General features: G+C 62.7%; 1 protein-coding gene across 4 annotated transcripts in view; it reads left to right on the forward strand.

Moving 5' to 3' along the window:
• The first annotated feature begins 10,312 nt into the window (after positions 1-10,312).
• The window catches only part of KCNQ2 (potassium voltage-gated channel subfamily Q member 2), a 50,791-nt gene continuing 35,732 nt past the window's right edge, over positions 10,313-25,371 (forward strand). For 3 of the 4 annotated variants that reach the window (XM_007462243.1, XM_007462245.1, XM_007462244.1), the window contains exons 1-2: positions 10,313-10,712; positions 24,988-25,078. In XM_007462243.1, the coding sequence (XP_007462305.1) occupies positions 10,417-10,712; positions 24,988-25,078 (387 nt within the window). In that variant the 5' untranslated portion in view covers positions 10,313-10,416. The remainder of the gene's footprint in view (positions 10,713-24,987; positions 25,079-25,371) is intronic. The other variant, XM_007462246.1, reaches the window with a different exon arrangement.

The raw sequence follows: 25,371 nt of genomic DNA on the forward strand, positions 1-25,371 counted from the left end.
AATCCAGGATGATCTCCACTCAAGATCCTTGATTTAGTCACCTCTGCAAAACACTTTCTTGACACTTGTCACATCACAGGATCCAGGGCCTGAGGCCTGAACTCTTTGGGAGCATATCCAGCCCACCACGCTGGGTGGTGATGGGAATTATGCCACCGAGTGAGGGGCCAGCCAGGACAGACGGGTGCTGGGGTTCAGGGGTGTCTCCCCGCCCAGTCCCAAAGTGGGGATGGGCCCCCGGAGGGTGCATGAAGTGAGAGTAGGACCAGAAGAAGGGCACCAGAGTAGCCAAGCCGAGTGTGGATTGGGACCCACTTCCCCGGTGCTGGCGGCCTGTAGACCCCCATGCGAAGGGTCTGGGCTGACCCTCAGAGGCCTCCAAGGAGGGCAGCTTGAGTAGGCAAACAGAGACACAGTACCCCAGGCAGATCTGGATTTCAGATAAACAGTGGATAATTTTTTAACATAAATATGTCCCATACACTATGTACACTGAAAAAGTATTTACTGCTTACCTGAGATTCACACTTGTTGGTGTGTTTTATCTGGTGGCCCTACCCAAGGAAACTGGGTGCCCCCTGCCGCTCTCCCGAGCTGCGGCTCGTCCTGGGCCCCCGGGGCCAACCTGCTGTGACCCTGCCAGCTGCCTGTCCCAGGAAGCTGTCCTTTTACACTTGGCCCAGTTAGAATTGGGGTCAAGCCAGAGAAACCTGTCAGCTTGAGACAGGGTAAGAATGAATCCAGCACCCGGCTGGGGTCAAAGGAAGCCCCCCAGTGTGGTCCCTGAGGGGACCCTCACCCTCTGGTCCAAGCGGCTGTTGTGGTCCAGATGCCAAGGGTGGGGGGATTTCAGCCATACTGCCCCCCACCCCCCGCAGGTGAGCGTGTTCCTGGGGTGGGGGACACAGATCATTCCAGGCTCATGGACTCTCAGGACAGACAGTGTGAGGACAGAGGTGGGAGCACTTCTCCACTCCCACCGGAGTCTGAGGAAGATGGGGGTCCCCGCCACGGTGGAGGGTGGGGCTTCTCAGAGGGTCTCGGAGGGGGCCTTGGGCCGCCTTCAGGGATGGAGTGATTAAGGCAGCCCCAGGAAGGTGCAGCTCCTAGTCTGTTGCCTGGCAGGGCACTGGGCCTCTCTGCATCCCCGTGCCTTGTTCAGGTTGGGGTTCCCCAGGGCAGAGGAGGAGAAATCCGGACCTCACTCTCGGGGACGTGCAGTACCTCCAGGTGTCCACGTGGGGGCAGCACATGCAGCACCTTTCCCAGGATTTTTCTGCTGACCTCGGAGGGGGTGGCTCCCCCACCAGCAGCCCCCTGCAGAGCTGGGGTGGGCAGGGGCCTGGGTCTCTGGGCTGTTCCGGGAGTCAAACACACTCAGCGGGAGGGGCTTCAGGGGGAGGGTGGGCACTGGCCACACCTTGGGACTGGCAGCGGGAGGGGAGGGCTGGGTGGGATGGCAGAGGCCCAGCGTCACACTCTGGGTGTCGGTTCTCAAACCCTCGCAGGGTCAGACACCACTAAGGTGGTAGCCATAGACTTGGTGCGCCAGAAAGGAAAGCAGAAATATTTAAAACTCAAGGTTACACAGCGCAGTCGTCACACATCGCATGGCTCTGAAAACCCCACTGTACGAGGCGGGACGGGCGGGACAAAGCCAAGGCCTTGGCGTTACTGGGAGAACAGTCTGATCTTGAGGGCCTTCTGGAGGGCTCTCGGTCCCCGGGGTGCCTGGATCTAACTCTGAGAGCCTCTGATCTGGGCAGTAGTGCAGACGGTGAGGGCGCTGGTTCCTGCTCCGCTCCACCCACTGCCAGCGGGGACAAAGCAGATGGTGGGTGGAGGAACCCCCTGCGGTCAGGTGCTCAAAGGGCTTGTGCAGCTGCCTCCTGGCCTGCCTCCGCTGCTGTCCAGCTCCCGGCCCGGCCATTGGAGTCCGGGCTGAGGCTGTGCGGTGAGTGGAGGGCGTGGGGGGCCCTCCCTTTGGTCTGGTGGTGGGTGGGGCAGGGGAGCAGGGTAGGGGGCGGGGTCCACTGGGCCTTGGGGTTGGGGTGTCAGCTTCAGAGGCGGAGGGTGGGTGGACAGGGTGGGTGGCACCACAGCCCTGACAGGGCACCCTGGGGTGCAGGCGGGGGTACAGCCCTAGGGCCAGGACCCGAGCGGGGGGCACAGACCAGTGCTCACACTGGGCTTGGATGCCGGGGCTGCTGCGCAGGACGTGGGGACCACAAGGCTGGTGCCGGAGCCCAGGCTGGGCGATTGCCCCCTGAAGCTGAGGCCCGGGGCTGGGTCTTCCACCCTCTGCTGGGCTGGGGAATAATTGAAAGCAAGATCTGCCAGGACCCAACTGGCAGCTTCAATCTGCACTTTGGGTACCTCCGAAAAATTCATGAGTCCTTGGGGCTGCAGGGTCCTGCTGAGCTGGCCAAATCTGATCTGTCTCCTGCCCTTGTCTCCCCAGGGCTCCCGGTGTCCTCCCCTCAAGACAGGAAGCACCTTCCCTCCCTCCCCCAGGGACCTGGGTGACCCTGGTGGTGACAGTCCTGTGTCTGGACGGCGGCCTCAGACCCCAGGGCTTCCAAGGGAGTGACCGCCCCTGTGGGGGGCTGTGGGTGTGTCTCCTTCTGGGTGCCCTGGTACGTCTCGGAGTGGGACCATGGGTGTGCCAGCTTATACGAGTGCCCCTGGTGTGTGTATCTAGCCGTGCACACCTGTGTGAGTGTGACCTGGGTGTGGAGCTGTGCACGTCTGCGTGTGGCTGTGTGGAGTGTGGGGAGAACATGGTGGGGGTACTGGAGCCCACGGGAGCCAGGGCAGCGAATGTGTGCAGGTGAGTGCGCATGCGTGCATCCCGTGCGTGCTTGAGGGAGCACGCATGTGCACGCACACGTGTGCACGAGTGTGAGTGTGTGTGCGCCCGCACAAGCTGTGTCCCGGCTGTAGCTGCACTGCTGGCTGGCTGGCTGGAGTCAGGATTGAGCGCAGGGCGCCGTGGGTGGCTGGACTCAGGCAGCGCTGGGGAGCTTTCCTGGTCCTGCGCCCGTGCGGGGAGGAGCCGGCTGGGGGGCTGTGCTGGCTGCTCGTGACTTCACTGGGGTGGGTCTGGGTGGGCTGGGGAGGAGCGGAGCTTGGTGTCCAGAGGAGCTGCTTCCATTCCTGGCGTCTCTTTGGGGGTCGGCTGGGGAGGGCGAGGGCCGCTCAGACATGGGCTCGTGGCTGGGAGCCCGGCCAAATCAGCTGCCAGTGCAGAGGTCCAATCAGCCGCACACCGGGGGCTGGGCCTGGGTTGTGGGCCCAGTGGGGCCGGAAGCAGGGGTGGGGGAGGCGAGAGCTCCCAGGCCCTGCCTGTTCCGTGTCCGCCCCAGGCGGAGTGGGTGGACCTGGAGGGGTCAGTGGGGCAGGGACCAGATCATTCTCTCTGGACCGTCTCTGTGAAGATGCTTGGTGAAGTGGCCCCAGGCTCTGAAGCCACCTTCTTGTCAGGGATGCTGGCAGCTCTGTGGGGCATAGGGGCCGTGGCTGGGCTTGTGCCAGCCCCGAGTGACAGATGGGCCCAGCTCCCGGGCCCAGCTCCCTGGCCCAGAGGGCCCACCCTGGGCTCTGGTGACAAGGACCGTGCCAGCTGCTGTTTGAAGCTGGGTCTTCGAGATGGCTGGGGTCCTGGTGTCTGGGGTTCAGCTGCCCAGAAAGTGGGGGGGGGGGGGGCAAAGCTGAGCCAAATGGGGAGGTGGAGGACAGAACAAAGGAGGGAAGAGGGGCGGGGAAGGGGGGTGGGGGTGGGAGTTTGTGAAATGTCCCCTTCCATCTCTGGCCTCTGAGCAAACCTCTTGCCCCTCAGAGTGGGCAGGACCTGGATGGGTGCTCTGCGCACCTTTAGGGCTGGGGTCTGTATTAGATGGCGCTCCTCTGAGCCCCGGCTCTCTTGGAAGCCTGCAGCTGCCTCCGCTGGCGTCGGGGTGAGGCCCCTGGGATGCTACGTGCCTCTGGGGTGTCCTCTCATCCCTTTCTTTACTGTGTGTCTCCGGAAACCCAGGGTCCTCCCCCTCAGTGTTGAGGAAGGTGGTACATGTTGGAAATGCAGGATTGCAGAGCCAGCCCTGGAATCGATTCATTTATTTTTACTTTAAAGCTTATATAATGCTTACTCATGCCAGACGTTGTTCTAAGTGCTATGCAAACCTTAACTCCGTGAATGGTTGTAACAATCCTGTGGTATCATTTACGAGGGCCAGAGAGGTCCAGCACCTTGCCCAGTTACACACAGACATGAGCCGTGAAACAGAAGCAAAGACTGCACTATTCTGTGATGGTGTAAAGGTAGATTCTGTCATCAGGCTAGAAAATAGCAACGTGGAAAACCCAGGGTTACTTTGTCGAACTCTGATGATGAGCCATCCTGTTGCCTCTTGGCAAGTGTGCCCCTCACACAGATGCTTGCCCTGCCCAAAGCCCTTCCTGGGGTCGGGGCGAGTTGCTCTCCTTCCCAACACTGTGGACTCCTGCCATGAAAATTCTCATCCCTTGGCTTGGGTATTATTAGGAGCTTTAGGGAGAAAATCCATTTGTTGGCACTATTTTATACTAAGGGGTGAATGGCCAACTCCCCAGAAATATTTGCAACTTGAGAGAAGACCTTGTTAACCTAAATCATGGTGTCTTAACCTCATCACTGTTGACATCCAGGGATAGATAATTCTCTGTTGTGGGGGTGAGGAGCCTGTTCTGTGCCTCTGCCCATTAGATGCCAGTAGCACCTGTGCCCATCACGACAACCAAAAATGTCTCTAGACGTTACAGATGTCCCCTGGGGAACAAAGCTGCCCTGGGTAAGAATGACTGGCCTAAGTGGATCTCATCTCTGTGGGTGGATGCCAAGAAGGGAGGGGTCAGCGTGTCTGAGCTGGGGGACTCTCCCATGGGGGAGGGTCTGTAAGAAACCAAGGAAGAGGGTGCTTCTAAGCCAGGACTGGGGTCACCATGCATCTCCCTGCTGTTTCCTGGATGCTGCTCTGTGCTGGGTGGTGTTTTCAGGGTCGCCTCCTTTCAGCAACCCCCGGCAGCCCCATGAGGTGGGAGCCGCTTCTCTTCACTCGACCAGTGAGGACCCCTGGGCTCTGCGAAGGTCACTCGACCAGCTCGGATGAGCCCATGGGGCCACCCCAGGGCTACGCTCTGCAGCCGGCAGCACCCTGCCTCTGGCAACGCTGTGGGGTGGAGCTGCGTTTGCTGGTGGAGTGATTCATCAGGGACCACCCTGCCTGAGCCCGTGGTGCTGGCTGAGGGCTCCAGCTCTGTCTAGGCTGATGTGTCCTGGTTTTGCTGGTCCAAGAGTCCAGGCTTTCTGTCCCATCTCCCTGGCTTAGTGTGTGGTGACCTTGTCCTAGGTGAGGGGGCCGGGGGTGGGGGGTACTCTGACAGCCCCCAGACTGGACAGCTCTGTCCAAAGCCTACTGGACATCTGGCCAAGCAAGTCGGGCACTCAAGCGAGCCGGGGCTGGCAGTGGGCTGGCAGCCAGGACCCAGATGCCCACGCCCGTGTGTGGGCAGGGTGGCTGACCGCTCTGATGGTGGGAAGCCTGTCTCCACGGCATCGCACTCCAGCTCACATCCGCCCGTGGTCTACCTGGGCAGACCCTAAGCCACACAAGCCCCAGGCCGATCAACAGGGATGCATCCTGGCTAGAGGCTCCAAGCAACATCTAGCTCTAGAAAAAAGTGTTCACTCAGTCAGGGAATGTTGACGAGCAGCTTCTGTGGGCTGGGCCAGGGGCCGTGAGAGTGTGCATGGGGCTGTGTGCGTGTGCATGAGGCTATATGTGTGTGCACGGGCCCATGAGCGTACACGGGGCTGTGAGTGTGCACGGGGCCGTGGGTGCGTGCACAGGGCTGTGAGTGTGGCACCATTCTCCTCTTGAGCTCTCTGTCTAGTGGGGTTGCGGGCTGAACAGGCGGTGAGCCAATAAGTAACACAGTTTGAGACTGTGATGGGGAACCTGAGAGCTGGGGCTGGAGTCGCACCTCAGGGGAGATCCACAAGCAGGGCCTCCCTGAGAACCACAGGGACCTTCGGGTGCTAATGGAGGGAACAGCATTCCCGGCAGAGGGAACAGTATATTCAAAGCCCCCTTCACCTGCTTGAGGGTCCTTGAAGCTGTCGTGTGCCCAGGGCGGGGAGCTGGGAGGAAGGGACGTGGGGTGGAGAGTTGGGGGGTCTGTGACCGCCGGGCCAGGTCACACAGGTAAAGAGGCCATGGCGAGGAAAGTGGGTCATGGGAGCATTGACTTGGAGAGAGAGAGCGCTGGTGGGGCCTGGATCACACCTCAGAGATGACAAAAGGCATAGACTCCCAAACAACCCCCCCCACCCCCCGCACCCCTTGCTCCTGGAAACGGGTCCTGCAGAGAGTGGGGGCGGGGCCTGAGGGCAGATGGCCAAGAGGGGGCCCCTTTGAGAGCCCAGAATCCACACGATGATTCCCACCCATCTGGACGCCTCCAGGGCTACCTTTGCTGCCCAGCCTGTCTCCTCTGTCACAGGCGACCGTGGACTCCTGGCGTCAAGGTGTTATTGGCGGCTGAGAAATACAGGTCAGCTCCCGCATTCAATTAGCTGGGGAAGCTTGCTGAGAGTTCTGAGCCTTTAAAAGAAAACCCTATAAATTAAATTTATATTGACTTTAGTGCAAGATGTTTAAAAAAAATTAATGCTTTCATATCTTGAATTTTTCCTCACTTCTTTTTTCCCTCCATGAGCTGGATAAATAATACAGCCCTTCCTCCTAATAACGGAAAATTCCTTGGAGAGGGTGGGACTTTCTGTCTGGGTAGGTTCCTGTTGCCCAAATCACAGCACTAAGACAACAACAGCCCTGACCCAGGTTATGTGATTGAGAACCTGTCTCTTCTCATTTCCCCAAACTGTCTTGTTTCTCGGCCTGGTGGAGTTTTCCCTCTGGGCCTCTGTGGGACCATCTGTTTTTCTGAAGGCGGTGTGGCTGGGGAAGGAGCTTGCTTCTTTTCTACTGGGAGGAAATGGGGTGGTGGTGAAACAGGAAACTCTGCTTTTCAGGGTCTGCCCCCCATGTCCACGTGGTCACTGGCCATGAACCTGAGCATGGCTGAACACCGGGATGTAAGTATCTTTTTGGTGACTGCAGGTGTCAACAAAGCATCAGACGGGGCTGAACAAAAAGGGGTCCCACAGCAGGGTGCCGGAGCCACCTCCCCCGGGGACGGCCTGCAGGGCGTTGCCGCTGATGGCCCTCGGACAGACGGACTGGACGGACGGCCAGGGGAGGCCTGCGTCCTCTCCACTCGCTCCCCTGTGCTCTGAAGTCTTCTGGTTCCACCATCTGTCTGTTGTGAAGCTAGAGTCACAACCCCCGGGCTTGTGGAGAAGCGGATTCCCGGGAAATGCCGAGCCCATGGTCTGAGCCGGGGGAAGGGTCACCATGAAGGTTCCCGAAGAGGGGATGATCCAGATGCTTCCATGTGGCCTCCGACACCAGCCGCTGTGACATGCCCTGACCTCACAGCGTGGGCCTCATCTGTGCCAGGCTCTGGGGGGGACACGACGGTGAGTGAGATGCACCCAAACGCAGGGGAGCCGGGCCGGGAAGCAAGGTCACAGCCCTGCGTGGTGAGCTCCCCCACAGGAAGGGAACACACAGGAGTACTGGGGGGCAGGGGATGAGACTCTGAGCTGGCCTCTGATGTGACGGCTCAGTGTAGCCGGTGATGTGGGGGACAGGAGGAGGAGGCCAGGGGAGAGGGCAAAAGAAGACTGGGCTGGGCTCAGAAGGTTCTGGGGTGGTGCTGAAAGGACAGCGCCCGGTGTGGGCAGCGGCCGCTCCAGAGTCCTGGTGAAAGCTTTCTCCCCAAACTGGGTCTGGGCATTGTGTGCATCCGAATTTTTCCACTCCCCTTCTCTGGATCCCGTCAGTGCAGTCTTGGCAAAGATGGCTTGAGCCTGAAAGCTTTTCCCATCTATTTTAAAATAAATGGAATTCCTGTCACTTGCATGAAATTCACCCTGACTGACTCTTTTCAACAACCTGTTTTGCCTAGGTGGCAGGGGTGGGGGGCACTGGTGACCAGACTGCTGACAGTGCACAGCCCGTGGCGTGCAAGACACAGAATTGAAAACACAAATGATCACGGAAAGGACATCCTAAACAGAGGAAGCAGAGGTTTTCAAACCTTGATGTGGTGTGCGCCTTCCGGAACCTCCAAGAGTTGCGGTAAAGCTCTTGGTGCCAACGCCAGTGTAGACAAGCGAGCAGGGGCTCGGGGACGTGGGGGATGCCTGCGACAGAGCCCAGTCCCCTTCCAGCCGGGTGGGGGCTCCCTCTCAGCACCGCCTCCCCCAGGAGGTCATGAAGGCAGCCAGGGGCCCCTCGGACCTCAGGGACGTGCCGTCCTTTCTTCCTGCTCAGTGCCCTGGAACGCCGAGCCCAAACCTTGCTGCTGTCTCAATGCCCCTGCAAAGGTGACACCTTCATCCTCGGTGAGCCACGCTAACCGTGGGCTCACGTTGCTCTCCCATCCAACCCTGGGAAGGGGCTCCCCCAGGGAGGGACCATGCCCAGCCCAAGTGGCACCCCGGGGTCTAGGAGGCCTCCCCTCAGCAGCAGGGGGTGGCCCAGCCCTCGTAGAGTCTGCACGTCTGAGTCACAGGTGTTTCGCCCAGTTTCTGAGGACTGAGCATGAGTGTCCCCCAGACGCCACCCCCGTGCAGACCCAGTGCGCGCGGGACGCAGGGGCCCCTTCTTCCCGTTCGTAATCCAGGGCCTCCATCTCCTCCCTCAGCCTGGGCTCAGCGGGGGAGAACCCACCTAACGCTGGAGATTGTAGGTAGTGAGCAGGCCTGGAGGCAGGGAGGTGGGGGTCAGGATTGCGGCCCCTGGGATGCACCTGTGTGCACAGGTGTGGGTGTGGCATGCGCTGCGGTCTCCCCAACATTCTAGATGACTTAGCCCTGTGCCTGCACTGTCCATTATGTTTTCTGCCCAACTGAAGAAAAACAAAACCACGCCAATGCCTTTGGAACCCAAAGGGCAAACGACACAGCTGACCTGGCGCCAGGGGTCCTGCGTTAGCAGCCGTTACCGGTGAGGGCATCACCAGCTACTAAACAGGGCCTTTCGCTTGGTACATCCCACGATGCCAGGTGAACGTGGGAGAGGTCTGGGTGTAGTCAGGAAGGGCCCCTGAAGCCAACACCATCCTAGGTGTGCAGATCGGGGGTCCGGGGGGGGGGCATCGTGAGGAGCTGACAGCATCGAGTGTGCAGGGACCCATCGGGAGCTGAGGAATGAGCCCTCTGGTCTTCCAGAAGCAGGTTCCAGAGTGACCCCCCAGGACACCCATGGCCAGGGGAGGCCAATTCTGCCCACTCCCCGCCAAGGGGACACGCTGCCGTCTGCGTCCAGAGCCTGCTCTCCTTTGTCTGGACTGTGGCACCGGCGTCCCCACTGGCCTGAGGCCTAGGTCTTGCCCTGGGCCCACTCTCCAACCCCCTGCCCCTGCCTCGGGCCTCTTTGGGGTCTGCAGAACAAATCCCAGGCCCCTTGGGGGACTTCGAGGCTCCCCGGGGTGTCTCTCAGGTCTGAGCTTCCTGACCCTCCTTCCTGCCGAGAAGCCTCTGCAAACCCCCACCTTTCCCCAGCTGTCTCCCCCACCGGGGACGTCCTCTCCAAGGCCCAGTTCAGGCTACCTCTTAAGAAGGAAGTCTCCACAGAGGCCTCCCTGCACAACCAAGGGCCTGGGGTCTAAAGCGTCCTCATGCCTGGCCCATCTAGAGGCCAGGAGCATAAGGTCCCGGGGAGCTGGGCCTTCTAACAGAGAGCCTGGCCTCCCCAGCTCCAAGGGGTCCAGTCCGGGCCCAGCTGGTAAGAATTCATCTGGGGCCAGACCCTGGCACCGCACCTCCTGGGGATCCCAGGGAGAGCTGGGGTCTCTGCTCAGGCGTGTGCTTGCCTGGTCCTGCCCACCCCAGAGGGGACCAGGGGGCCGGATCCCCTCGTCAGGTCACACGTGGCCGGAGGGGCGGGAAGAGGTCGGCGGGGTGGCGCAGCCTGGCCCTCCCTCCTCTTTCTTGCCCCTCCTCACCTCCCCTTCCCTCCCGCGGCCGGGGCGGCGGCGCAGGAGTTAATGGAGGGGGGGCGGGGCGAGGCGGCGGGCGGGGCCGGCGCGGCCGCGGGCCAGGCGCCCAGGCGCGCGCGGAGCGAAGGGGCCGCAGCGTCCCCGCGCGCGGCCCGGGCCCGGCAGGAGCGCGGAGCCGCCGCCGCCGCCGCCGCCGCCGCCGCCGCCGCCCGGCCATGCGGCTCGAGGGCCGGGGAACTGGGCTCGGGCCCGCGCCGCCCCCCGCGCGCCGCCCCCGCTGAGCCCGCGCCCGCCCGGGCGCCGCCCGGCACCATGGTGCAGAGGCCTCGCAACGGCGGCGTGTACCCCGGCCCGAGCGGGGAGAAGAAACTCAAGGTGGGCTTCGTGGGGCTGGACCCCGGCGCGCCCGACTCCACCCGGGACGGCGCGCTGCTCATCGCCGGCTCCGAGGCCCCCAAGCGCGGCAGCATCCTGAGTAAGCCGCGCGCGGGCGGCGCGGGCGCCGGGAAGCCCCCCAAGCGCAACGCCTTCTACCGCAAGCTGCAGAATTTCCTGTACAACGTGTTGGAGCGGCCGCGCGGCTGGGCTTTCATCTACCACGCCTACGTGTGAGTGCCCACCGGGCGGCGGGGCGCCCGGGCGATCGGCTGCTGGTGGCCCGTGGGCGCGCAGCCGCGGGCTACGCGGGCCTCCGTGTGCGTCCGAGCGCCCGCGTCGGTCACACCGCGTGCCTGGGGTCCCTGGGTTCAAGCGAAGGGCAGAGGTTGGAGAGCGATTTCGGAGACGTCTGGCTGGAAGGAGTTCTGGAGCCGGGGTGGGGGCGCCTGTCCGCCTCCCGCGCCCGCCAGCGGCCCGGTTGGGTTGCATCAGTCCCTCCCCCGCAGGATGGGGAGAGGTGCAGCGCCCCAGCCTCCCCACCTCGGCCCTGAAAGGCCCCTCCCCACGGCCACTGCACCGAACAAAGGGCCGACCCGGGAGGGAGGGCGGCGCTGCCCGTCCTGTCACTGGAGCTGGGCTCCTAGAGGGCCCCCTCTAGATGGGCTCCCTCAGAGAAGGGGAAATGGGGGGAGGGGCTGGGCAACCCTTCCCCATCCCCCCAAGCCGCTCACTCTCCGTCTCGGGTGAGCTTCTGGGGCGCCGAAATGGCGGAGGGGTCCCGTCATTATTCTCCCCCAGCCGTAGGCTGAGGGCAGCTAGCTGGCTGTTCCTGCCCCGTGGTGCCTGCACCCAGCCCTGGCCTGGCCTGCATCGCCCCACCCTCCCCTCCACCCAGCACAGCCCTGAGCCCCTCTGCAGCTGCTCGCTGGAGGAGCGGGTGCATGCCTGACGCCCCTGTGTGCATTCTGGGCTCCAGACCCCCTTTATTGCAGAGTGGACCCCCAGGAAGAGGGGTGCCACCATCCTGGGGCCGCCAGCCCTGGCCCTGGGAGGGCTGTCGGTGTCCCTGGGCCCGTTGTTCAGGGAACTCCTGGCTCCTGAGGCAGGGCTGGTGGCCACAGGCCGGCATTGTGTGCACACGGGTGTTCGAGCGTGTGGCGTTTGTGTGTGTGTGTGTGCACGCGCACCCGTGCTTGTGGCGAGCACGGCCTCTGAGCCTACAGGCGCTCTCTCCCATCCCAGCTAGACTGGGCCCGGGACTCGGCCATTTTGTGAGAAAGAGGCATTTGGGGATGGGAGTGAGGGGTGGATTCTGGGAAACCATCTCCGACCAAGTGCCCACCTGGGATGAGGGGGTGTGTGCCCCTGAGTGTGCCTGTGACCTGTGAGTGTGTGCTCTGGACGGACCCTCTGTGGGTGGGGGGAGAAGACCCTGGGAGAAAATGCCAAGCTGCTGGAGGGGTAGGTGTCCCGGGGGGTCACCACAGCCCTGGAGGCCTCCTGGCCACTGTCCCCAGCCCTAGCGCTGAGCCACCCCGGGAGTCCCAAGAGGCAGAGGCTCCCCTGGCACTGTGTCAGCCCCCGCCTGCCCCAGGGAGGTGACCTCGCTCTTCCCGGGGTGGACATGCCCAGGTGCGCTCTTCCTCCTTGGAAGAGCCCCGTGCCTCCACTCCTTGCCGGGCGGGGGCCAGCTCTGGTCAGCCAGGTCCTGGCCCGAGGTGACCTCTGGTGTATGGGCACAGCCCAGCGGTGCCCCCACTCCTGTCTGACCTGTGGTGCGGCTGCTGGAGGGTTTGCTGTGCTTTGGGCACGAAGGTCCCCGCCGGCAGCACTTCCCGGGGTCCCCTCTGTGCGTCCTGCGTCCTGGAAGCTGTAGCCTCCAGAACTGGGAACAGAGTGTGGGGACTGCGGGCCAGGCAGCTGCTCTTGGGTGTGGGTCTGCGTTGCCCCCGCCTCGGGAGTGCCCGAGTCAGGACAGGTGGGCCTGCAGTGTGTGAGGGTCCAGGGGCAGTGAACGGGGCACAGCTGCCCCTGCCCCCAAGGCATTGCGGAGGCTACCACGTGGGGTCTCCACCCTCCCGGTGCCGGTCCGGGGGTGCTCCTGAACGGCGACATCTCTGTCCCGCTGTTGCTGCTCCTGGGTCACCCCCCGGGTCCCCAGGCCTGGAATTCACTAGCTGTCCCCAGGCCCGGCCCATCCTTGGGGCCCAGCCCACTGGACTCAGGAGGCCTTCACTGCCCCCATGCTGGTCCCCAGTGGTGCAGCCTCCCCTGTGCACCCCCGCCCCCCAGCAGGGACTGGCCCTCGTCTGTTTGGTTTGTTGATTAAACCAGTTCAAGCCCCTCCTGAGCTGGGCCTGGCGGGGGGGCAGTGGGGGCCGGGAGTAGTCCCAGGGCTGGGGCAGTTGCCCTCCTGGGCCACCTTTCTCTGCCCTTTGCCACCAAAGCCTGGCTTCTGGAAGGCAGAGGTGTGCTGAGCCCTCTGGGTGTCAGAGGTGGGGAGGGAGGTGGCCACCCTCTGGCCCCCGGGCTTGGTGGGCATCAGGCCAGGTGCCCCCGCCCTTTGCGGAAGGGGCTGTCTCCATGGACGTGCCTCTGGGCCCGGAGCCATCGCCATCACTGCTGCTGCCTGTGGGGGCGGGAGGCTTCCCTGAGTCAGGAGGGATTCCGGACCAGGCTGAGGGGAGCCCGCCCGGGCCTCCCCTCCCAGCCCCGAGGCCCCTGCAGCGTCCCTTCCTCTGCTCCGGCTGGAGAGGGAGAGCAGTCCCCAGATGGGCAGGTCCCCGCGCCGCGTGGCTCTTCACCCAGACCTGGCCAGGATTCTGGGCGGGCAGGCTGTTGTCGTCCGCAGTGAGTGGGGGCCCTGTTGCGAGGAGCTGAGCCGTGTGGGGTGGGGAAGGGGTGCATCTCAGCTCCCCATTGCCTGCCCTTCACACCCACAGGCAGGTCTCGGGGCTCCGAGGGTCTGTGCGCCCCTAGAGCAGGGCGTCTTTACATGAGAGGATTTCCTAGCTGCGGTCTAGGGTTTTCATGAGTTTCTCAGAGGGGGTGTGAGCCACAGAAAAGGCCCCAAAACACTTAAGGGATGCGTGTCCAGGTCAGTGGGGCCCCAGGGGCTACTCATCTGCTTCAGGCAAGCCCTTGGGGGTCCTTTGAGAGCCTGGGTTGGGTGCGCTGCCCCCTCCCCTCTCGGGTGGGAGCGGCAGCTGCTCCATCATGGTGGGGGGGGGGGGGGGGGATCTTCCCGAGGCTCAAGTTAGGAGGGGAGGGGAACCGCACGTCTTCTGGGCTGGCCCGCTGTCCGCTGGTCTCGGGGGTTTCTCACTTTGTGGCCCCATTTTCACTGGTGAGGAAACCGAGGCTGAGATGGTCGAGTTCCTGAGTTGCCCCACTCACGCCGGACAGAAGGGGTCTCTGCCCAGTGATGGGAGCTTGGGGTGCAGATCGGTTGACTTTTCCAACATCCAAAAGCCACTTGGAGTTGCCAGGTGAGACTGTGTTTGAAATAGGTGGGATGGAAAATGCCGGTGACTGCCGGGCAGGGACTGGCCCCTGGAGGCCGGGGCTCGCCTGAGTGGCTCACTCTTGTGAGCTGCCTTCTCTCGGGCTGGTCCAACGAGCCCCCTCCGTCCTCAGATGGTGTCCAGGTGGGTCTCGGGGGGCCGCTGACATTTCGGGGCCTGTGGCTGGGGCAGCGGGATGGGGGCCTCAAGGCCCTGCTGCAGTCCCCTGCATGGCCTCGGATAACCCACGTGGGGTTCCACATTTGGTCACGTGCAGGCCGCCCGCTTCCCCCTCTCACCTGTCCACCCTCGGGTGGACAAGTGTGGGCCCACGTGCTGGCCTCTCTTTTCCTCGGTGTGACTGCACTTGGGGGGCGTGGGGGGGCCCAGGGCAAGTGGCCCTGGGTGTCTGCTTCTGAGAGGAGACTGGGGTCTGAATGGCTGTATTCTCAGCTTCTTTCAGCTCCCAGACCTCGCTGCAATCCTGGGGAGGAAATGTCTATTGATTGAAGAGTTGGAGAATCTTATGGAAATTTCCCCAAAGGTGAAAACGGTAGGAGGGTTGTGGTTTCCAGGGAGACCAGGGCTCAGCAGACTTTCCCCCGGCGGCGGCTGTCTGGAGACCTCAGGCCTCATCGTAGGATTTCTCACCCACAATAAGACAATGAAGTGTTTTTTAATGAAGTGTTTCTTAATCACGGTGTCTAATTACACTGTCGTGAATCCCCGCAAACGGTCTGTGTCCTCAAGGTAATGGGGTCGGTAGGAAGCTCCGTTCTTGACAGTTTCACAGATCAGAACAAAGGAAAATCTCTGTTTTGTTAGAAACCAATACAAGTCAAACATTGAAACTAGTCTCTACCGAGACTCGGCGGGGGGCTTCGAAGTGGGCACCGCCTCTGAAAACACCTAAGCCCGGAATGATTGTGAAGAGACCGGATTGTTTCCAAGAGCGCAGCCCGAGCCTGGTGGTGGATAGAGCATCTCAGGGGGTGTTCTTCCCGGTCTGTTTTGGTCAGTAAGTGAATCCTAGACTGTGTTAATCCCTGCGCGCCTGCGTGTACACGGTGAGGCCCGGGGTCTGCTCCTGGCCACTGCTCACAGGCGTCCTGAGTCCGTCCTGGCGAGCCCGCCAGGCTGCCCCCACCCCCGGGAGCTGTGTTCTGAATGCCCCGGAGAAGGGACAGGCTCCAGAGGACCGAGAGTTCTCTGGGGCCTTTCGTGGAAGGTGCTGAAGGCCAGGATGGTGGTGAGGGCCGAACCTCCGCTCAGCACGACGGGGCGGGACGTGCTGCAGGCACTGTGGGCTTGTGACCCTCTCCTTGCGGGGGACGGGGGGGCTGGGGGCCAGGCCTGGGGCTCACGATGCTGGGTCGGCCCTGGGCTGCAGCCTTCTGCCCCTTCCTGAGCCAAGGCTTGTGAGAGACATTGGCCTGTGTCCGGTAGCCTCATTATAAACCGTGCTGCCTGGGTTACCTCGTAGGCGGGTCATTTGAAACGTTCTCGAGTGTAAATGGAGGATCTTTCCTGCGTGGAGATCGTCGGATACGTGCCTTAGTCACAGACGTCACCTCGTCACCCCCACGCCCCCGTCAGGTGTGGTGTGAGGTTATAACCAGTGATGGTTCAGGGGGCGCGCGTGGGCAGAGGATGGCGAGCCGTGGGGACCGTGGGCTCTGCGTGGGCCTGGCGGGGATCCTGCCTGTGGGCCCTGTGTCCCCTCATCTGTGACGTGGGGACACCGTTCTGTGCTTGTCTCCTGTGAATCACTCAGCACAGTGCTCGGAGCGTGTGACATTCACAGGGTCCTGGCCACGTTGTCTGTCACTCAGCAAGGAGGAAGACCAGGTGGAGGGAGGTGGGCGCGTCCGGGACAGCACCTTGCGCTGTCCGCCCTCAGCACGGCCCGGGTGCGTTCTCAGTCCCATCGGCCAGTGGCTGCGCCTGGATGGAGGGGTTTGGGGCTGCTGTGAACATGGCCGCGTGATTAGACACGGGGCCCCCGTCTGAAGCTGCGTTTGTCCAGGAGGACTGGCCGTTTTCCTAAAGGACCTCACTGTCTACAGCTGCCTGGGTATTGGGAGAGGTCTTCCTTCCACGGCTGAATGGTCCCAGCACCCTGGACCTCCGAGTGTGGAGGCCGGAATGGTTTTGGCTTGAAAAGGACCATTGCGAGCGGGTTGTACCAATGGACCCCCAGAACGTAAAGGGGACCCCAGGTTTCCACACGGGCTGCGTCCTGATGAGCTGCACCCCCTCCTAAGCTGTCGTGTGGTGACTTAGTGTCACCACTAAGACGGGCTGAGCCCATCTCTAGACGGCGCTGCCCTGGACCATGGGAGACTCCTTCTAGCGCAGCCACTCCCTTCTGAAGGCTGATGCCCGGCTGCGCTTTCCAACCACGGTTTGCTGACAGCTCTGCGGCATCGGGAAATGGGCCTCATCTGTGCCATGCCGTTCCCTCCCAGCTGTGGGGCACCCGGCCAACAAGCCCGGGCCAGCTTGGTGAGATCCGAGGTAGAAAGAAGAGGGCCGTGCAGCCCCGAGGTTGTCCGCCAGGGACTCTGCCTTCCATACTGAGGGGAGGGTTTAACGAAGCTGCCCCCGGCCCCCTAGGCCCTCTTTCCGCTTTTCTGCAGGCGGCCATGGCCCAATGACCGCTCTCAGCTTGCTCCCCTGGCAGCTGGTGGGGCGGCGGTGAACCCCCAAAACCCGTCTTGGTGAGGTGGGTGCGTGCAGGAGGGGTCAGGGCAGAGAGATGACTATTTCTAAAGCCTGTCTGTTCCTTGTGTGAATTAAGACAGCCATGGCCAGAGTTGGGGGGAGGTGGTCCAGGTGCTGTTTTGCAAACGGTCTGGAATTAGGGAGAGGGCTGGTCTTTGTTGTTTGAAGCTGGGCTGCACCAAGCTCTTAATTCATCCAGGAGGAAGCAGGGCTGGGGCTGCCTGCCTGGGTGGGCAGCTCTGGGGCCTATGTGCCTCCCAGTGGGGGCTGCAGGGCCCACATTCCTTAGTTTACCCTAGTGTGTTTGGGTGGCTTCATCCACAGCCCAGCCAGAGCCCCGGGGGATGCAGGCCCCACAGTTCCCTACTGTGGAGGCCTGGGTTTGGCAAGCGAGGGTTCCGTCATGCAAAGGGGGCTCCCCGGGGAGCGGATAGGATGGTGCCTGCCGAAGGGAGAACAGGGACAGCGGCAGGACTTCTACCAGGTGTCCTGATGCCGCGGGGCGGGGCGCAGGTGAGCCGGGCTGAGTGACGGACCCAAGCGCGCGCTGGTGAGCGGGGCCGGCAGCGCTCAAGCCCGGCAGAGGCTGGGTGAGGGCTGCGCCTTCTCCAGCACCCCAGGGACAGTGGGGAGACCCCTGGTCTGGGGCGGGTGCCAGCCCACGAGGGAGCTCTTGCTTCTTCTCGGCCACCAGCTGCCCAGAGCCTTGGTCCCACTGCCCAGCAGCTGGGATCAGCCAAAGGGAGGGCGCGCTGGAGCGGGCGGGCCTCTTCCGGCAGCTCCTCGCGGAGGCCGTGTTGGCTTCACTTGGTTGAGATGTGAGGGTGGGTGTGTTCCAGCCGCCAGCCCTGAGTCTGACCTTCGCCTCCAGGATGTACTCAGAGCTGAGCGTCCTTAGGCTCTGCCGGCTACCCGGCTTGAGTAAAATTGGGTCTTTAATTTTTTCAGATTACCCGGAATAATTTTTAAAAAATATTTATTTATTTGGTTGCGTCGGGTCTTAGTCGCAGCACGTGGGCTCCTTAGTTGTGAACTCTCAGTTGCAGCGTGCATGTGGGATCTAGTTCCCTGGCAAGGGACCGAACCCGGGCCCCCTGCATTGGGATCGTGGAGTCTCAGCCACTGCGCCACCAGGGAAGCCCCCTGGAATAATTTTGTAAATGTACAGAAAGTCCTACTGGGACTTGTTGGAAACAGCGTCTCCAGAAATTCCTTCATCGTCTTTTGTGGTGACAGGTCTCAGCTCCCAGGTTGTTCCTGGCTGTCTGCTGCGTGTGCCCCCGCCCAGGCCCCTCCCTCCTCCAGGTCCTGTCTGGTCTGCCCCTTCCTTCCCTGGAGCCTCAGTCTTGACCTGACTAGAGAGCTTAGAACTTTTGAGTTTGCTTTTACATTTAGGCTTGGAAAAAAATATTTGAAGGGTTTGTCTGAGGAAAAGGCCAGTTTCTCCTGGGATTCCAGGCTTTGGGGGAGGAAGCGGGGGCGGGGGGCGGGGAGAGGGATGTGGAGGTGGGAGGAGCCCGGGCGAGCACCTGCCTATCCATTTCTGTTCCTGGGAGCAGGGCCGCCAGTCCTGCCGGGCCCGGCTGGGTCCACTGGCGTTTAGAAGTCCGTTCTCCCCAGAGGCCAAGCCTTGATGTGGGATGTGGTGGCAGCACCGGGACGGGCCCTCCAGCAGGAGGGCAGGGCCTGACCCGGGCTTCGACTTTCACCCGGAGGAACAGGAAGTGAGAGCATTTGGAGCTCAGCCTCTGGCGGGGGTGACCGGGGTGAGCCGAGGCAGGACTGGCGTGCAGGGTGCTGGCCGCGGTCCTGATCACGAGCCCACAGCCGTCTCTCCAAGTGAGCTCCGTGCAGGACCATGGAAAGTGGGGAAATTGGCCCATCACTGGCTGGCCTGGGAAAGGGGCTCTTGGGGCAGGCGCATGGCCACCCCGTGTCTGGACCACTTGCCTCCGTCTCCCGATTCAGCCTTTTGTGCTCACAGAGCTCTTTCCTCCTTGGTTAATGTTCTCCAAGACGGTCCTCTCCGATTCGTGTGGTTTGATTAGCTGAGAGCTGAATTAATATCGTGTGGACGGAAATCCAGTGTTTCAGGCCAGGTGGTGGGCAGACAGCACTGCACGGTCTGAGCAAGAGGGGCTGGCGGCCTCTTAGAGAAACACTTGGTTATGGTCCATTATCTTTTCTGATTATGAAAATTACACACGTCCACCGTAGGAAACAGAGAAGACGCAGAAAACCTGAGGAGCGTTTGTCTTTCCCGATTGACTTCCGAGCATCTGTGCCTGTCTCTGCGTTTCTTAAAGGAGATCGGATTCAGGCTCTGTCGTCCTCCTTCGTGCTAACCGTGTGTGGTGGGGATTTTCCCATGGAATCAGACAAATCTCTGCTGGACGAGTGTTGGGCTTTGTCTCTGTCATCAGGGCTCCTGGTGCCCCTGGTGTCGGGGGTGAATGGGGTGGCCCTGTCACTGATCCCTCACCCTACGCCCTCGGTGGCTCACGGCTGGGGAGCAGATGGTGCCTCTGGCCTGGAGAAGGACCCAGGCAAGCACGTGCCTGGTGGCCCCCCGGGGTCAGGACCAGGGGTGGTTCGGGAGGGGCCTTGTTAAAACGAGGTCCTGCCCATGGCTGAGCCCTCTGTCGCTGTCGCTGGAGGTGTGCAGGTGGAGGCCGGCAGAACACCAGGAGTGGTTTTAGGGGACCACTGAGCTATGAGCCACGGGGCACGGGGGGAGTGGGCCAGCCCGAGAGCTGCTTGGAGGGTGTTCAGGAAGAGTCCGGGGGAGCAGGCCTGGCCGTGCTGTCGACCTGGGGAGGCGGGTCTGTGAGGGGCCCTGGTGTGGGGGTACCCTGAGCGCCTGCATGGGTTCCTGTGCTCACGAAGGGGATGTCAGATGCCCGGGGTGGTCCAAACTGACCCCTCGTGGCGGGGGAGCACCTCTCCCCAGGGAGATGGTATTCGCCCTGGGCTCTGACCTCAGAGGTCTGTCCACAGCAGTGCCTCCAGCGGGGGACCCCTCCTCCCCTCCTCACCCCGCTCCTGCGCAGGCTTCCGCGTGGTGGGGCTATGGAACCCGCGGGGCCGGGGTCAGCCACGCTGACCGTTTCGTCAGGCCAGCTCCCTGCACAGAGCCCGGCACTCGAGGGACCCCAAAGGTGGCTGTGCTGGGGGTGCGTGTGGCAGGCCTGGGGGATGCACCCCAGGACGGGGACCCCCAGAGTGAGCTGGGGCCGGGGGAGACCAGGACTTACAAGGACAGAGCTCAGTGTGGACCATGGAAGAAAACACCTGGAGGGGGACTCCCGCCCCACAGCACAGTAAATCACCCAGCCAGCGGCTGCCTCCTCCCCACGTGTGGATGCTAAGGCGTCCCAGGGGGAGGCTGGGGCCCTCCTTGCCCCCCAAGAGGCCTCAGAGCAGTGTCCTTCCTTGAAGGATGGGGTCAGGTCCCCTGGCGGCATGGGGTGCGGGGAGCAGTGTGGGCAGAGGGGTGGGCTCTCCCACCCAAATCTGTGCTGACGCAGAGTGGAGCTGAGGCACGGGTGGGGAAAGCTTGCCTGGGCACAGACAGGCGGCTGGGCTTCACCCTCTGCCTCAGTCCCTGACAACCTGGCCTGTTTCTCTTTTTTCCTTTAATTGAGGTGAAATCCACAGAATGTGCAATTATTCAATTTAATTTAATTCAAGGGAGGCCTCAAATGCCAAGGCCGGAGCCGGACCTTCCCAGGGTCTGGGACTTCCTGGGTTGGGGCCTGTCAGGTCTGAGGCGTTTACTGAGCACTTACTTGCCGTGTACCGGGCCTGGCGGGACTGCAGTGGGCCTGGGTGGGCGGCCCTGTGGGCGGGGCTCGTTTCCAGCGTAGGGTCTGCACATGGCCTCCCGCTCCCTTGGCTGTGGCGGGATCTCAGAGCGATTCCTTGCGTCTGGTTTGCGCCCGGAGCAGCCGTCAGGAGTCCAGGCTTCCTGTCGCCCAGAGACTGGCAGTGGCACCAGGTACTGGAGGCAGAGCAGTTCATTAAGGGTGAAATTAGATTCCGGGCTGCAGCGCCAACTGCAGTCCTTATGGACGAGGCAGCGGGAGGTTCCCCGGGGACCCGGTGCGGCAGCTTGGGCCTCACGCTGGCGGCTCCTCCCCCGTCCTTCCCTGGGCTCCCGGGCCACTCGGCCTTATCGGGATGGACGTTATCCTGGGGAGACCCCGCCAGTGGGAGGGGTGCTCAGGCTCGGCCCCACGTGGCCGTGGTGAGCTGCATCACAGCCTCCGTTTTCTCATCTGTAAAACGGGTGAGCATCTTCTTCCAATCTGCTGGGTTGTCGCCTACCTGGTGCATAGCTGAATTGTAGCCTGGGGGGTGGTGCTTGATGTCAGGGACCCCTCCCCATCCTTCTCTCCCAGCTCTGCCAGCCAGGGGCTGGGGGTGAGCAAGTGGGGTGCTGATAACACGACTTCCCTTCCTCCCAACCCTGCCATTCGCTTATAAAAGGTGTATGTCACTAAATATGTAAAATGAGATGAATAATCCCAGTCATCTCCCAACTTAGTCTTTGAAGGGAGCGAGGGAGTCTGGGCTGTGGGCCAGCACCACGGCATCCACCCTGGTGCCCTCCCAACAGTGGGAACCAGACGTGGGAATGAGGTGGCAGAGGCTTTGTCACGTTTTCCGGAAAAGAAATATTCCCTGCAGTCAGATGTGGGGGAGGGGGTGGGAGGGGAGAGCCGAAAGCAGTGGGGTCTCCCTCTGGGGGTGGCGGCTGCCCCCTCCCGAGAGTGCAGGGCAGGCAGAACGCACACGTGTGCACCCAGGACCTGCGGCACGGCTGTGGATGGGCTGACCGCCTCGAGGGGTGTTGTCAGGCCTTGACTGGGGGGCTCCCCTGGCCAATGCTCAAGCCTCCACCACCCTCAGTCCCTCCCGTCACCTCCCGCCTGCCCTGTCTCTCCATGCGTCAGAATCCCTACACTGAGGACCCTGCCGTGCCTCCACCTGTTTCAAAAGAGGGGTCCATCTCTGCCCAGAGCTCAGGCTGTGGAAGTCCCTCCTCATGTCTGGCTGAGGTCTCTCCTGCTGCTGTGGATCCTGCAGTGCTGGGGTCAGCCCCACCTCGTGGCCACTCGTGAACTGGGTGGTGCAGGCCTGGTTGTGCATCTGGGATGCGGTTGCCCTGCGCTCCAGGTGGCCTACCTACCCCCCGCCCAGGTGAGCAAGGTCTGAGGTCCCTGGCTGGCCTGCTGCTCCGCCTGACCCCCATCACAGCCCCTGGAATCTGGGGCTGGGGACCAGCTGCTTGAGCTGCTTGTCTCCTTGGCAACCGCTGCCAGGGAAGCATCCTGACGATGAATTCATTATCATAATTAGCCACCGTGTTCTGCCTTTGGAGCCACTTCCTGCCTCCCCTCCTTTCTTTTCCTGCAGCCTGGACAGTTCCCAGGCTGGAGGGCCTGAGAACTCCCCTCCCCCAGGGCCCTGGGGCCTCGGTCCCGGTGCTGGGGAGATGTACAGGATGGTGCTGGCCGTTGAGCTGACCCTTGCAGCAGGGGGACGGGTCTCCCAGCCTGTGGGTGGGTAGAACTGCTCACCGATCCCATCTGGGGAGGAAGCGGACCCAGCTACCAGCCACCACATCCTCTGGGGCCTGGGGGTCGGTGCTAAGCACACAGCTTGCCTCCCGGGGCCTCTCAGTGGTGCCGGCGGCGTCCACCCTGCACCTCCCCAGTGCCTCTCCAGAGGGGGAGAGGGGAGAAGGGGAGTCCCTTTGACCCACAGCCGCCAGCTCCCATGAGCCTGCCAGAAGCCAGAACCAGGTCACTGAGGCAAGAGAGGTCTTTGGGAAGGAAGGCCCCTGCGTGACTCAGATTCCCCAGGGTCTCCAGGATGCTCCGGTGCCCAGGGCCCCAGCATAACTGCAGCGGGTGACCCCACGATGGGCCTCAGGGCTGGGGGTGATCACCTGCGTCGTCCTGTGGGAGGGCTGGCCCCCCCACCCCCGGCTCCCCGGGGCTGGGCCCCAGGGAAGTGTCCCCAGTAATGGAGGATGCCGTGCCTGGGACCACGAGGCCAGAGGAGGAGCCCCCTCCAGCCTCGCGGGACGGGCGTGGGCTTTGGAGGTCTCCGGGCCCAGGATGCGGCTGTGTGCTGGGCAGGGGTGGTCGCCGGTCACAGGGTTACCCACAGACAGGAGGGGACCTGGAAGTAAGTGCCTTTTCCCCATCATGGCTACCTGTGAGTGGCCGAGGGGTGGGGGACATCACTGCCCTTTGGAGTTGTCCCTTTCTTGATCTGCGGGGGCTCTGCCTGCACCTGGAGGCATGGCTGGGGTGGCTGCTGCCCGTGGGAGTCTGCTGCCCGCCTCTCCTTCCTCCTTGTTGTGTGGGTGTGCTGGCCTCTTTCTGGAGTGTCCATCCTGCTGCATCCCCTGCACACCCCAGGCGGTGCCATCTGTGGCCATCTGTCCCAAAACATCAAAAACAAAACTTGGAATGTCACTGGCACTTCCTGGGGCTGGGCCTCTGGGGAGGTTCCCAGCTTGGGCCGCAGGTTTGTCTCCTGAACTGCTGGTGGGGCTCCTGACAGCCTGGCGGCTGCCTGCTGAGAAGGGCTACGCTTTGTGCAGCGTACCCTGGCCATTCTGGAAGGTTCCGAGATCCTGGTCAGAGCACCCTGGGGAGGCGGGGCTGAGAGGGCCTGGTCACCTTGGGACCTGGGTCTTTCCTGTTTTTCTTTAGAGGAATGTTTTCATACAGCACGAGGAGCTGCCCTTCGTGGGCACAGCCCTGGACTCAGTCTCCCTGACAGGTGACGATGGCATCAGGCATCCCGGGGCCCCGATCTCCAGTCTGGTCAGACTTGCCCGCTGCCGGGTCCTGGACACACTGTCTCTCCCTCCCCCCCGACCCCCTCCTGGCGCCACTCCACTTGCCCTTCCCTCTGCCAGGGACACTTTCCCTTCTCTGTTGGCCCCACCAGCTCTTCATCCTGCAGTGTTGTGGACACCTCCACAGGGAAGCCCACCATGCTATGCGTCCCCCCGGCTCCCACGTCCAGTGCTGAGCTGAGCGGGGTCCAGGTGCCCCTTCTGAGCTGGGGATCCTGCCAGTCTCTCCCACCGCCCAGGCCCCGGGGTCCTTGCTCACCACCCTGGGATCTCCTCTGACCCTGGCAGATCCTCTCTGGGCACGTGGGCTCCTTCCCACCGCAGGCAGAGAATTACGAGTATAAGTCACATGAGACATCTGGACATTTTTTCCCCCAGGGCTCAGCTAATTGAATAAATTGGCTAATGAGCAAAGGAAATTAATTGAGGTTTTGAAACGTGACCATTTCCCCGCGTGCGTTTTGTCTGCGCCAGCGGCCTCCGTTATCCGCCCGTAGCGCCTCTGCCCTGGAGCTGGGGGCGCGTCCAGAGACATCCTCAGGGCCACGCTCTGGGGAGGGGCTGCTTGTGGAGGCGGGTCTGCGCCTCTCCTCTGGGGCACATGGGCGGGGCTCTGTGACGCAGGCTGGGCTGGGCGGGGTAGGGCCCGAGTCACTGTCGCTGTGGCCAGGCTGAGGTTGGACCACACGGCTTTGGCTCTGAAGGGTCTCATCTCCCCTCCTCCACCACTACCACGGAGGATGGTGGTCTCGACTCCCTGGGGTGATGGGGGTGTCCCAGTGGTGATGCAGTGGGAGGGGCGTGGTGTGCGGTCCCCGCCCAGCTTCCCGTACCAGGTGCTCTGTGCCTCAGGAGGCCTGGACCCTGTCCTCAGCCCTCAGGGGCTCTGCTCCCTGGGACCCCAGCCCCACCCTGTCCGCTCTGGCTGGACACCTGCTGCCCATCGGCTCCCGGCTCCGTTAGTGCCCCCGCCAGCACTGCCTGCAGACACAGGTCCGGCGGCCAAGGGCGCTGGGATGGTGTGTGTGAGGCTGGTGTGAGCCAGGAGACAGGAAGTGTATACTTCGGGGCCTGGCGAGGAAACAGCTGTGGATGAGGAGAGGGGTGGCTGCGTACGGGGTGCCCTGCGTGGGCACGGGCTGTGCGGTTCACTCATTTCTTGTTTGCCCAGTGGCCCGGAAGGCAGTGTCCCCTGTTTGCGTTCCCTCTGAGAGGGACGTTGGACGTTGGCGAGGGACGTAGGTGGGGGCGGCGGGGGGAGCATGGTGGGCACCCTGGAGAGCAGCTGGGCCCAGTCATCACTGTGGAGCCCTGGGCTGCCGCGTCCCCTGCTCTGCCCTGTGCCTTCCCGCGCCGGCTGGGTGCCCGGCCTGGCTGACCACCTTCTGCTCCGGCCCTCAGGTTCCTGCTGGTCTTCTCCTGCCTCGTGCTGTCTGTGTTCTCCACCATCAAGGAGTACGAGAAGAGCTCGGAGGGCGCGCTCTACATCCTGGTGGGTCCCGCAGGTCGGCGCAGATGGGCCTCATGGCGGCGGAGCCCGTGGGCGGCAGCCTGTCCCCGGTCCCGTTGGTCTGATCTCCCAGACGCCCACCGGCAGGGACCCCCGTCCTCCTGGCACCCATGGCCCCTGCTCTTCCTGGTAGCCCTTGGGTCCCTCCCAGCTTCCCCCCGACGTTGGTGATGCTGCCGCATCCTCAGCCCCCACCCGCCCCTCCCCCGAACACTCCCGGCACCCTGTTACCCTCCAGCCTAGGCTGGCCCCTCCCTGTGTCATCACAGTGCCTG

This window comes from Lipotes vexillifer, unplaced genomic scaffold (assembly GCF_000442215.2).
Source record: "Lipotes vexillifer unplaced genomic scaffold, Lipotes_vexillifer_v1.1 scaffold1798, whole genome shotgun sequence".
NCBI classification, from domain to species: Eukaryota; Metazoa; Chordata; class Mammalia; order Artiodactyla; family Lipotidae; genus Lipotes; species Lipotes vexillifer.